This window comes from Caretta caretta, chromosome 3 (genome assembly GCF_965140235.1).
Source record: "Caretta caretta isolate rCarCar2 chromosome 3, rCarCar1.hap1, whole genome shotgun sequence".
Classification (NCBI taxonomy): Eukaryota; Metazoa; Chordata; order Testudines; family Cheloniidae; genus Caretta; species Caretta caretta.
The window spans coordinates 48,187,760-48,200,971 of NC_134208.1; the positions used below are offsets into that span (position 1 = coordinate 48,187,760).

Here is a 13,212-nt window from a genome sequence, read left to right on the forward strand (position 1 = left end):
GTTACAGCGGTCAATATAAGGGCAGGGAGAATTAAACATTATTAGGGTAAAACACACCACTAAAAAGAAAACAGTGGACAATATCTTGCTCTCTAATACCGAAATGGGTCCATCACACTCTTCCCAGTAAAAAAGTTGATTTTGTAATTTCTTCTGGAAGGCAGAAGGCACTACTATACATCTGGAAGCCATACTGCAACTCTCTTCCTTTACAGACTATATTACATCGCTGACAGAAGTTGCTGCTGGGTTGAAAGTGAAGCTTTCACCTTCCAAATGAAGTGCTCTATGATTGAATCACAGAAATGGCTCCGCTAGCTCAGGCTAATAGATTCTGTTACATTAACTCCAGGCTTCCTTAACAATGCTTTAAAGCACCATATACGTCATGGGTCTGGATTTAGTTAGAGCTAAATTCAAAGAGCTGTAGAACAACTGTCAAATTACCTGTTTCGTTCGTTTCCTTGCATCGTCCAAAGCTCTTCCTCTTTCCACTAAGCGTTGAACCACTTTTTCCCATCTACTCTGTACACTAATCAGCAGATTCTTAATAAGGACAACATCCTGTTTCTGGCTGAAATATTTCAGATGGGTTCCAGTTTTATCCAGCTCTATGATCTGGTCTCGGTGAGAATTCACTTCTGTAGCAAAGACCTTGCAAAAGGAAGAAAACCACACTTAAATGTTACACTGGTCACTCACGTAACAAACACAGGAAAAAAAATGATGTGGTTCTGGACTTTCTGGTGGGAGAGACTATAAAGTACATCTTAAAAGACATAAAAAGATTTTCTGAGTGACAGCATTACAGGGTTGCTTTGGACATTAATACAGTACCTCCAAAGAGCTGGAGGAAAACACAACACATCTGTTTCTTTACATACCTTGTGTTCATCAATTTGAAACAAGACAGTGTCCAAGATAAGACTTGGCCGAGAAGCCACATTCAAAGTCTGCTCTGCCTGGGTAAGCCAGTTGATGAAGTCTTGAAGTGAGTTGTGGAACTCCATAGCCAAATTCAGGGCTTCTTCCAGTTTGGCCTATAAAGAAATATAGTTATTTAGTAACAGCTAATGTTTAATTGGTCCTTTGTTGAATAAACCATTTTAATAGAATATATCTTGGAGAGAGCCCCTATTTTTGTCATATTATTTCAACTCAGCGTTGACGTGTTCTGTATTTCAAAATAACAGCATATAGATAAAGAATAGCAAAGGAGTTACAATGGAAAAATAGGCACAGAACTGTGGTGACTGAGCAGACAACACAATATCCAATTCCAAGGGTGTGTTTCTATACACCAGAACATCCCATCTCCTGGTGTTGAACAGTTCACATAATGGAACAACACAGTTAACAAGTTTCAAGACAGAACTCAGGAAACAAACGTAATGTTCAGATTTTGGTCTGATTGCCTGAATCAGGCCATGCTGTTAGGTTTGCCATTTGAATGTTTATGAGCTATTAGAAAAGCATTCAGAGATGTTCAGCTAATCAGATTGTGGGGCTCGCCAAGCATTCCATTCAGCCCTATAACTTGCCCTAAGGAGGCTGCCTCACGCTGCAAACTAATTACTCTGATATCGTTGCATTATACAGTCACATTAAGAAACATTTTTGTTTTAAATTAAAGCTGATTTTGTTAATTATATTTTTCTTTGTAATTATGTCAGTGCTATTCATTTGCGTGCGGCTACCTCTGTTTGTAATAATGAATGTTATTTACAGTTTGACTGAGATAAAACAACTCCGCTATGGTTCATGATGTAATGAAAACTAAATGAAACTAGGAAAAGAAAACTTATGCTTAATATCAATAAAATCATTCTGCTGAGAAGTAGTGAAGTTAGAAATAGTCTCCAAAAGCAATTGATAGAAGCCCAGTTGCTGGAAACCTTTAAAACTATACTGGTCATAACTCTAGTAAAATTAATGCCACAATCCTGCACTGACAGGGAGATTAACAAGATGATCTAATCAGACTTTTCCTTCTCTTACATCTATGATCTCTAATACAAACCAGAAGTATCCTCACTCTGCAAAATAAATATGTACCAGTATACTTACATACATTTTTATCAAACAGATTTCCACCACACAAATGATGTTACATCATTATCCTGTAGGTCCATGACTCCTGATCAAAGCACTAGTGAAATCTGAATCATTGTCATACATCAAAAAATTCCAGGTCCCAGCTATCAAGTATAGATATTCTACATATGAAATCATTCAACATTAAGGTACTTAATATGTTATTTACATTTCTATCCTTATTCTAAAGCACACACCTTTCTTTCGCTGAGTTTTGTTTGTACTGAGTCCCATTTTACTTTTAAGTTATTTATATCTTGCTCAACATTTGTCTCAACAGACCCTAGACATCTTGCAAGCATCTGCTGGCCTTTTTGCATCAGACACTTGTACGTCTCTTCTTTGGCTTCAAAGGCAGCACAGAGTTCCTATATTAAGGAAAAAACAAGAAATATAAATATCAGTCAGGTAGGAATTCAATACCCTTCAAAAAAGTTTAGCATCTAAAATCAATTATATATTGGGGGCATTATTGTTCAAATTAGGGCAGAAAGCATATATAATGCATAAAAGGCCAAATCAGAAAAAAAGAGCCCAATTCTTCAGGAAATGAGAATTTGCATGAGGCGTCAATAATTTTTTAGGCTTTTTCCAGGATATATATACTTAGGACCTAACTCAGGTCCTAAGTTTGGCAGACATATCATATGCATTTAACTCACTGGGCAAGGTTTGCTAGGTCTCTTGTTGTTTAAAGTACGTGTGGAGCAGGAACACAATAAGTAAGCCACCTGGAACCCTAAGGAGGCCTGAAGCAATCCAACATATCCCCAAAAGGGGTTTGGACAGCGTGGAAGGGTTGCTTTATCTTCTACTCTCTGCACCTCTCTTCACCCACTAGGCATATAATTGTGCACATCTACTGAATGCCATATCAGCATAAGTAACATAGTTGTACCTACCACATACTCTTCTTTTCTGACCAACTTATATTTAGGGTCCTATTCTCCTAACACTGCATACATATGACAGCGGGGCCACTACCACAATACAAATAATTAATAATAGGCCCCTCAAGTGTAACACACTTGGACTGTAACACATGTGCTGCATCAGAGCAGATTCTCCCTCCCAAACTAGGGCAAAAGTTCCACAGGACAAGAAGCAGGAGCTGCTGGTGGGGAAGGAGGAGGAGGAGATGATCCTCTGGCAGCTTTGGGGTTCCTGCTCCTCTCTATCCCCCACAGCTGAACTAGTTTATTTTATACACATCCTTAAAAAAAGGGCTTTGCCCTTAAAAAAGGGGTTTGGTGTGACAAACATGATCACTTGTCACAAATTGCCACGGTTTGTATCACACAATGGCAGGTTTGGAGGTTGCAAGATATAATCAATAATAATAATAACAACAATAATTGGCCTCGGTTTCTCACTTTCTCAATCTGCAGAAATGAGGATAACACTAAATATATCTCACATAGGTGCTGTAAGGTTCAATTGTAATTTGAAGTCCTCAAGTGAAATATTCTATTACTTTCCTGTTTATGATATACATATATGTGTCACTCATATATTTTACACAGCAACCCATAACAGATATAATGATCTGGTAAAGACACAGGAAGCCATTTTAAATGTGGAGTGTGAGGCTTTGGATCAGGCCCAGAAAGGATACTAGTCTGTTTATAAAGAAAATTATTAGGGTGTTTGTATTTCTTTTATTCAGAATACCATGTTTTACTTTGCATTATCTTCTAGTCTCCGACAATCAATTCTAAAATAGTAAGCTATTTTTGTGCACATCTATAAATAATCTGGAAAAGCAATATTCTCATATAGTTTACCATCTCACAAACATACAAAAACAAATTATCACATTTTGAAACAAAAATCACTCCTGGGAAAAGACATTTTATATTGTTTCACAATTCTTACAGTCAAAGTATGAACATATGACAATAGGGATTTATAATGGAAACTGGGTCGACACATAATAGTTTAAGTATATACAGATCGATAGGTATCACTCTCACAGTTGAGCTAGAAGATCATGAGTTCAAGTTAAACATTAGGACTTGGGCTCATATCCACTGTTAACAATGCAGGATAACAGATGATGCATTACTAGAGATGCATTACATAGATGATGCATTACTAGAGATGCCATCCTTTGGAGTGAGGTATTAAATCAAGGCACCTTTCAACTAACTTCTACTGGTTGTCTATGTGGGGAAAAATCTTTTCATAGGATTTCTCTAACGAAGGGAGGAAGGGAAGAATTCAGGCATCATGGCTAACTTTCCCTTTCTAAATAAAATAGGCTCTGTGTGTGATCCCGAAGTCCTTAGTCAATCCCAACTGCTGTTGAGTTCAGTGAGAGTTTTGGATGGGTAAAGAATGCAAGACTGAGCCAGCTATTTCAAGGCTGTGTATAGAAAATGTAGATGATTCTCATATTCATCCTTTATATCTCTGTTTAAGAATATTTATTTTGGAAATTAAAGATACAATTTTGAGGATAAGGGAGGAAAGAAGAAATGTAAATTTTACTGCAAAAACAGTAAACATTTCTACATTTATTGCTGAGAACCAGAGCCCCCAAAACCCTTTTCACTACTGTCACAACGTTAATGAACAGTGAAAACTAATTAACTTTGAGCATCTGCTAAATGATTTCTTTTGCAACCCTGCAAATTACAATTTAGTTTTTGCTAGTAGAAGTTCTTAATATTCCATACAGACATTCTGATATAGAAAACATGCCTTCTATTGTCTATAAATGCCCATGAAGTTTTGTTAGTCTCTGAAACACAGACCATTTGCAAAACTTTCTAATATTAAGATACTTACTATGTGGGTATTAAGCTGTTCTCTTGCAGTTTCTGGTAAACCTCCAACAGGTTTTGATGCCAACAGCTGACGTTCGGTGTCTGTCAGCCATTGCTGCATATCTTCAACTTCACCATGGAAACCTTGGGCCTAAATTACACCATGTCACTTTAGAACATACTTAAATGTTTTTAATTGTGATAGCAGCTCAGACACAGAAGCTTGGCAACAGACTAAATCACAGGTTTACAATAAGTAAAGAAAATTCCTAAACAAAGATCTTTAAGTTGCACTTAAAGTTGCAACATAAAATTCAAAAGATGGTGTATCATTGAACATATCCCTGAAAACCCCAAACATATAAAACTATTATATAAGAGAAGACTACATAAATAAAGACTACATAAATAATTCTGAGACCAAGCCTAACATCCAATTCACATACACAGAGTGAAATCCACTTCTGTGCAGATAGTGTGCACAATTCTCAAAAGTGCAGGCCAAAATTCAGAATTTTGGGTCAGCATTGTAAAAGGATAGTGGCCACCTGTGACATACACATCTGGATCCAAACTTTCCCCCAAACAGGTATTTTTGCATCCATGGTTTTGATTTAGACCCACACGTAATACACAGATCTATATATTTAATGCAAGTAGTTCTTTTTCCTAGTTATCCCTTTAAGTTTTCATTTCCTGCTCACCTGGATCAAGGCACTGTCCAGCTGCTGTTTCCTTTGTTCTGTTTTTTTCAACACATTTTGCCAGCGCTGATTCAAAAGTTCCAACTTGCTCTGTAGATTGCTTGCTTCTTCAACAGCACTTGATTCAATCAGGTCATTTCCTGCTTTCTTAACTGTTTCCACAGTGGACTGATGAGCTAACACATCATTTTGTAGCACCTAGAGGAAAAAAACAACACATAGGCCTGTTCATTTTTATAATTAATTGAATTAAGGTGCCCATAGTCACTGAAGTCTTTCAGCTATGATTTAGAGATAGTATTCACAATCAACGCAGGTTTTAGCACCTAATTAAGGCAGTATAAATGAATCTCACTTTGACTGAAAGCAATATTAAGCCATTGAGCCAAGCAACACATTTCAGTTTTATACTCAAATAAAATAACCCTTTCCTTCTGAATAACAATGCAAAGTTAGGACATGTTTTTTGTACTGCTGATACCCAGTACTCAGATTGCTGTGTCACTTCATGCCTCTTTCCCTCCCTCGACCCTGCCTCTAATGGCACTTTTCTGTGGTGCCTGTGGTTTTGGAGGACAAGACCTGGGACTAATGAGGACCTGGGTGAGGTGGGCACTGCTGATGGCTGCCAGAAAGGACAAGGGGAAGAGGAACAAAAAGAGGTAGGTCCTTTGATGGCTCCCATAGCAGCACTAGCTGTAGTGCCGAGGTTGCGAGGCTGCCTTTTTTCCATATCTCAGTGTCATCTTTCATGTTATACCAAACTAGCATGGCAGTTAAAACTTCCCTGAGAGCTGGGGAATGGTAATATAACTTCCTATCAACTACTCCAGGCTGGTAAATAGAACACAGAACATCCTCCCTTCTGAAATCATGTATGGCACTGGCAATGCATTCTGGGAAGGCATGTTATTTTCAGATGGTGAAAAAACTTGTTTTTAAAATTGAGGGAAATTGTTTTAAAACATGAAATAAGGAAAATTAGAAAGTGGGGGTGGGGAGAAGGGGTAAAAAAGTAAACAATGGGCCCAAACTGCAAAATGCAAGTTTGAGTTTTCTCAGATCCAGGTGTCCAGCCACCTCCAAAAGTGTTAGAATATGGAGATAAGATAAAAAGTTGAAAAAATCTTTAAACAAAATACTTGGAGAGGTCAATCGCACAAACTCAGTGGAAGGAAGAATCGTTAAGCCAATGGTGGTCCATGTGTATAGGAAGGGTCTCATATTATCACTCTTATTTCTGTTTAAGCACGGGGGAAACCACAGTTATTTTAAATAAGTCCCCCAACAGGAAAAATAAAGGGTTATTCCCAGAAGCAGATGCCTCTTATCCCTTCCTTCCTGATGAAGTTCACTCAGGACAAAGGTTATTCTCTCCCAAGTTCTCCAAGAGATGGATGTTTTTGCATGCTAAAACAGGAAGCAGCGCTCTGTGAACTCCCTAGCCTATAAACTCCAGTTTAAGAACAAGAAGAATACTGTGTAATGTGTTTGCTGAACTCCTTCAAGGTAGATTGAGTAATCAGTGATGTCACTGTGCTATTAAGGTAGTAAAACACTTCCACTGAGAAGGCGAGAGACATATGGAGCAGACTCTGATTTCTGTAATGGTAAGAGGGCCCCATTCTGAAACTGGTCATGTATATGAGAAAAATGTCTTAGTTCCGTTTCAGAGTAGCAGCCGTGTTAGTCTGTATTCGCAAAAAGAAAAGAAGGACTTGTGGCACCTTAGAGATTAACCAATTTATTTGAGCATAAGCTTTCGTGAGCTACAACTCACTTCATGGGATGCATTCAGTTTTAGTGCATTGTGTCTGGTCTTGAGAGGACTTTGAACTAAAATATTGAGTAGTTTTTGAAGTTATTTGCAAAACATAATTTAAGATGCATGTTTTTGCTATTCTGAAGGAAGGAGAGGTGACACTTAAGGATTGGAACCTGATATGAAATCTGCATGACCTATGAAAGCATGCCTTCAGAAACAGTATTTTGCCACACAAAAGAGCTGAGAATTCTTCCGCCAAGAAGATACTCTTGAAAGTGAAGGATCTTTCACATTTACCGAGTGCAATGGACTCCTGATGGGGGTCCAAAGGTGCTATAACAATAATTAACAATCAATAATGTTTTGCAGAGACAGTGGCAAAGGTATAGGTTCCCCTATAGCCGGTGGGTGTATGGGAGCAGCAGAGCATCTGATAGTCTGAGCCAAAGGAGGTGCAATTTTGTAGGTTCCAAAAATATTGATTCTTTGTTCTCTTCTGAGGCTGGGGCATAGCTGTGTGTGGGTTGAAGTATACTTCATGGGCCCTGGCCTGAATAAGGGTCAATGTGGAATCATTCAGCCCCAGGGGAAGTGCCAGGTACAATCCCTTCCTGAGTTGCCTGGCGTAAGTGAAGGGGGAGCTGGAGGGAGTGCCAGGCTCAGTGCTCGAACACATGCCACCTATATTAAGGAAGAACAGAGACCAGAGGAGAGACAGTAACATTATTCATGCAGCAGTCATTATAGCTTCTAGATGGGCACTTTCAGTCTTAATCTGTCTCTTGAAAAACCTCTAAGACAATTATTTAACAAGTACAAAGCTTTACAATAAGAAACATAGCTTAAGATAAACATCAAAATAATATCTCAGTGAACACAGTATAATTACATACATGATGTTTGGCAAGTTCAATTTCAATAGCCTTGGGGTCCCCACCCACAGGTTTCTGTTCATTCAGCAGGTCTTCTGTGTGCGTCAGCCATGTCAGTAATTCATCCAGGGCATGTTGGAACTGCCCCAAAGCTAACAAGGCACCCTCCAGCTTGTGCTATAGTGAAAATAAAATAAAAATAACAATGATATTGTTTTATGAAGCTAATGATCCAATTGGCTTAAACTGCATAGAATGCCACTAGACTCCATTTTCATCGAATGGGGAGCCTAAGTCCAATAGTCAGAGCACTAATCAGAGAGCAGCAACATTATCCTAGCTCAAGCAACTGCTCTATAGCTAAAGCTGAGTTGGCAGTTCCATTATACAGTCTTAAATTCTAGCTCTAAACTCTTGGCCATTCCAGATCCTATTATAAAACAAGGTACAGAATGTAGGCTATCTCAGCACAGAAATAATTTTATTTTTCATTATTTAGATTTTGATTTGAACTTAAATGCTACTTGGTCCGAGGTCTTTTTAATGAGCTTTAGTTTTTAAATGAAATGGTTCAATTTAGAAATGAATACACTTTTCTAAGCACTGCATTTTTCAATTTGCCTGTGTCACTTTGATAATTTAGTGTTTTGGAAAGAACGCTGAAGTGACTTATTTGTAAGTTTGAAAAAGAGGTGTTCAACACATTATTTTTGTATTTGGTCTCCTGTGAGTATTTACAAGTTTTCAACTGCCAATAAAATGCCATCAAAAAACAAAATGAAAAAACAAATAGGATTTGATTTGATACTCGACACAGGAAGTGATATGCTGCCAAGTGTTTGAAAATCGTAAAGTAAAACTCAGTAAAATGTGAAACACTCTTTCTGTAATTTTGTAATCCCTAAAAGAAAGAATATGTTACATGGGCTGGTACAAACACAGTGCATAACAAAAAGCTATGCTGGCATCTCTGCATCACATTGACAAACACCCATCCCAACTTCATTCACCTGTCTGTTAATAATTTTCTCCTCTAGATTGACCCACATCAGTCTGAGCTCTGAGAGGGGTTCTTGAACTGTGTGCTTGTCACTTTCTTCAGTAACCTTCTTCAACAACAGTTCTGCTTGATGATTTAGCCTTTCCATTTCTATCTGCTGTTGATAAGCCTCCGTCTTAAATTGCTGATGTAAATACAAACATACAGAAAAACATTTGTATACAGTAGAAATACTAGTGCTTGAAATATTTACATGCAGCACTGTCAGCTGCCATGATGTTAAAATTTTCTTTTTCCTGTTCCATGTGTTGTAATAATTGTCAAACCATGGTAATGTATTTCCTGATTCAATATTTATATACAGTATGCTTTTAATCAAGAAGATCCTAGCTAACTGAAAAGACAAAGATAAGTGTTAAAGTTCCCCAAAATACTCTCCTTCCCTTTAGTAATCATGTGCATAAGAAGATACAGAATGTAAGACTGTTTATTATCATGCATTCTGGTTTGCGGCAAAGGCAACTAACTTCTGGCTACTGGGGCTGAGATAATATACTACTCTGAACTTAACATAGAACCTTTCACTGAAAAATCTGAAAGCAATTTCAGTAGTCAGTTATCCTGTTTTACAGAAAGGCAAACTGAGACAACAAGCTGATTCTTTTTTCACTCAGATTTGTGCAAGGTACGTGGTTATGATTCATACAAAAAGTGAAAAGATATTGGAAAAAAGAAGAACGAAAGAAAGATATTAATCCTCTTGGCTAAGGCCATCCCTTGAGTCAGTAACAATCAGGAGCTAAACCAAGGACTCTTGACTCCCAACTCCCACACTAGCCACTGCACATCCCTGCTTCCTATTTAAAACATGCAGAACAACATGCTGGTGTCATGACCATAATGAGTCATATTTCCCTACAGTGGGATTCAGAGTTGGCTTAGAACCTTATTTCATAGCCCAGTGGGGTCTAGTGGAAACGATGTGATCTCAGTTTGTGTATTTAGGCATGGTCCATGACATCAGGAGTCAGAGGCTTTGGAGGAAGTTGCCACCCACATACCAGATGGAGGTTAAGTGCCCCAAAGGTGGCTGACACGGGGGTGGGGGGGGGTGGGGGAGAAAAATAAAAGGTGAAGGGAAAAATATCGTCAAATAACCTTTTAACAGAAATCAATGTTATAACACATGTTTTTTCAGAGTTCTCAAATCATATTTACATAGAGTAAAATCTGGCCCTGCTGAATTCAGTGGGAAAGGTTTTCACTCAGACACAATAAGCTACTTACTATAAAAGCATTATAATATTTGGAAGTTTTTATAGAACTACACTTGGCTGCTGAAATACGTAGAATGATGAAATAAGAAAAATAAACAGCTAGTTCATACCTTCAGTTCTGCAGTTTGCTGCTTCACTGTTTCTAGATCTGTTCCAACTGGTGACATTGAAGCTAATTTACTGCCAGCAATATCTACCCAGTCAAATATTGCCTGAAAATCACAACATTAAATTGCAGTATAAGATAATATAAGTGAAACAGTATGATAAATCTTGTCATGAGCTACAGTTTGAAAGCTATGTACAATACAAGTATAATTCTCATGTGCATATTGATGAGTTTATCTGCTACTGCAGGAAATAACTCCATTACTCTCTTCATAAGAAAATAATCTGGAAAAAAATCAAGTTATTAAAAAGTGTGTTGACAATCCAAGGCAGCGAATATTGATTACACTGACATCCTGCAACACCTAAATATACAAAAAATCCACTGATTTCAGTGCCAGGAATATGCATGTAAGAGATACAGGATTGAACTTTTATTAACAGCAAGATTCTCTCATAGTTACTTATATTACATAGTACTTTACTTTGAGTAATTGCGCTGATTTCAATGAGACCTCTATTACAGCAAATGCACAGCACAGAATTGCTATTTCTGTAGTGTTCTCATCCTTTATTGAGATTGATTTTTATAGTTGATGTCACTGAATGAAATTTGGCTTTTATTAATGACTAATTAGGCACAAATCCCGCTGAAGTCAATGAGAATTTTAATTGTATACAGAGTGTGGAATTAGACCCATTTGGTACATCTAAGGCTCCGTGCTGGGCTGTGTCTGAGCTGCAACTGATCAAACTCAGTAGTGAAGTGCAAAAGTAACTTCAAGTTACATTTATGTCTCCTCCGAATATTGAGGCTTTCCAGCCAATTTGTCCGTTCCTGACATAATGTAGAAAAGCCTGAAGGGTGCTCTGCTTTATGCCAACAGCCCTGGAGGGCTGTAATAGCAGCCAGGGCCTGCAGTGGGAAAAGAATGCCTCAGCTGTGAACTGGTATTATGGCCCCCATGCCATTGGCCAAGAAGGAGGATGGCTCTCCACCATAGGACAGTTTCCCAAGAATGGGCAATCCTGCACTCGTGGCAGACAAAAATCCAGACAGACTTTGTATGTAGATGGGCAATTTATCTGTAGACTTTTTAAAGTAAATCAGCTACATGCATGAGGTGTTCTGATTGGATAAAATGATATACTAAAAAAACTATATAAACACAGCACGACAGAAATGAATAACATATTTAATTCAGAAAATGCAAAATCTTGTACTTATTGTATAAATGAAAGATCTGCAGTAAAATGGAGTTCCTTGAATTTGTCTTCTCTCCCAGGAAAATTGCAGCACTTAGGACTTGAACTATTTAATTTGTTTTTTTTCTTCCCTTTTAGCTCATGTAAACATTGTGACACAGCATCAACTTACATATTAACTGAAGCACTGAATGTATCACAATGGAATGTTGCCTATCAGCAGAGTTACCATGCAAAATGTGTGGTAACAAATAAAATCTGCTCTCACTCTAGTAATAAACAATGAAACTTTAACTCAAAAGCTAAACACAATATGAAAAGTAAATAATTACACAAAGAATGTAAACCAGCATATTTATGATATTATGCAACAAATCTGTGAAAATCCTTCAGTTTATTGAAGAAAATGTTAACCATAATTCTACAGATGACAGCAATTGGCAGCTACCCAGTAATATGGTGTTTTTTCTAAGACATAAAACATGATAACCTTTCTTACTCAAGACTTTGTTAGATACATCATAACCATCTTACCTGCAATCCATCTTGGTACTGAACAGCAGCCTGCATGGCTTCATCAAGTTTGTCTATCCGCTCTTTCCATGCTTTGTTTAGAGTGTCCCAAGCTGAATTCAGCTGCAATTAAATAGTTAAATATTTCAGTCAGATTTTGGATACTTCAGGGCCAAACCTTGTTCTAATTAAAGCCAATGGATTTTGTCACTGAGTTCAGCTGGCTCCAAAACTTTAATATTACACTACTTCTAAGTACTTTCTGATGGACTATCCATTCTACAGTACACAAACACTATAACATATTAGTATTATGCATTTATGTTACTTGTACCTCATCTATGCTTTTATTGACAATAGGCTTGTCAGGTTCTCCACAAGCAGCTATAAGTTCAGAACCTAAGTTTACCACCATATCGAGTTCTTCCTGCAGTCCATCAACTTCTTCTCTGATAGCCTAAAAGGAGAAAAAATTAAATTTTCAATGTTGCTATATTTTAAAACTCAAGAACGTAGACACAGTTGCTTTTAAGGCACAACATTATCGACCTTGATTCTTATTTATACTAAGATCACAAGTGTAACATCTCTCCGGCAATGTGAAAGGACCTTGAAGTAAGCATAAATGCATGCGCACTTATAATGCCCCTTTACACTGACAGAGTGGTGTAAAGTGGCCTTCATTTAAATGAAAACCAGGGCTTATAAGAATAAGTGATTTTGTACAAAAGTAAAAAGTACAGCCTAGAAAGCTTTAATAATTTAGATAGGTTTCAGAGTAACAGCCGTGTTAGTCTGTATTCGCAAAAAGAAAAGGAGTACTCGTGGCACCTTAGAGACTAACCAATTTATTTGAGCATGAGCTTTCATGAGCTACAGCTTTAGAGTTCTTCAACCTGCTGTTT

General features: G+C 37.6%; 1 protein-coding gene across 17 annotated transcripts in view; it reads right to left on the bottom strand.

Moving 5' to 3' along the window:
* The window catches only part of DST (dystonin), a 485,843-nt gene that overhangs the window by 37,824 nt on the left and 434,807 nt on the right, over positions 1–13,212 (bottom strand). For all 17 annotated transcript variants that reach the window (XM_048845229.2, XM_075126480.1, XM_048845239.2 and 14 more), the window contains 10 exons: positions 12,642–12,764; positions 12,329–12,430; positions 10,591–10,692; positions 9,214–9,387; positions 8,225–8,380; positions 5,567–5,764; positions 4,885–5,013; positions 2,292–2,462; positions 885–1,040; positions 448–654 (listed from right to left, as the gene is read on the bottom strand). In XM_048845229.2, the coding sequence (XP_048701186.2) occupies positions 448–654; positions 885–1,040; positions 2,292–2,462; positions 4,885–5,013; positions 5,567–5,764; positions 8,225–8,380; positions 9,214–9,387; positions 10,591–10,692; positions 12,329–12,430; positions 12,642–12,764 (1,518 nt within the window). The remainder of the gene's footprint in view (positions 1–447; positions 655–884; positions 1,041–2,291; positions 2,463–4,884; positions 5,014–5,566; positions 5,765–8,224; positions 8,381–9,213; positions 9,388–10,590; positions 10,693–12,328; positions 12,431–12,641; positions 12,765–13,212) is intronic.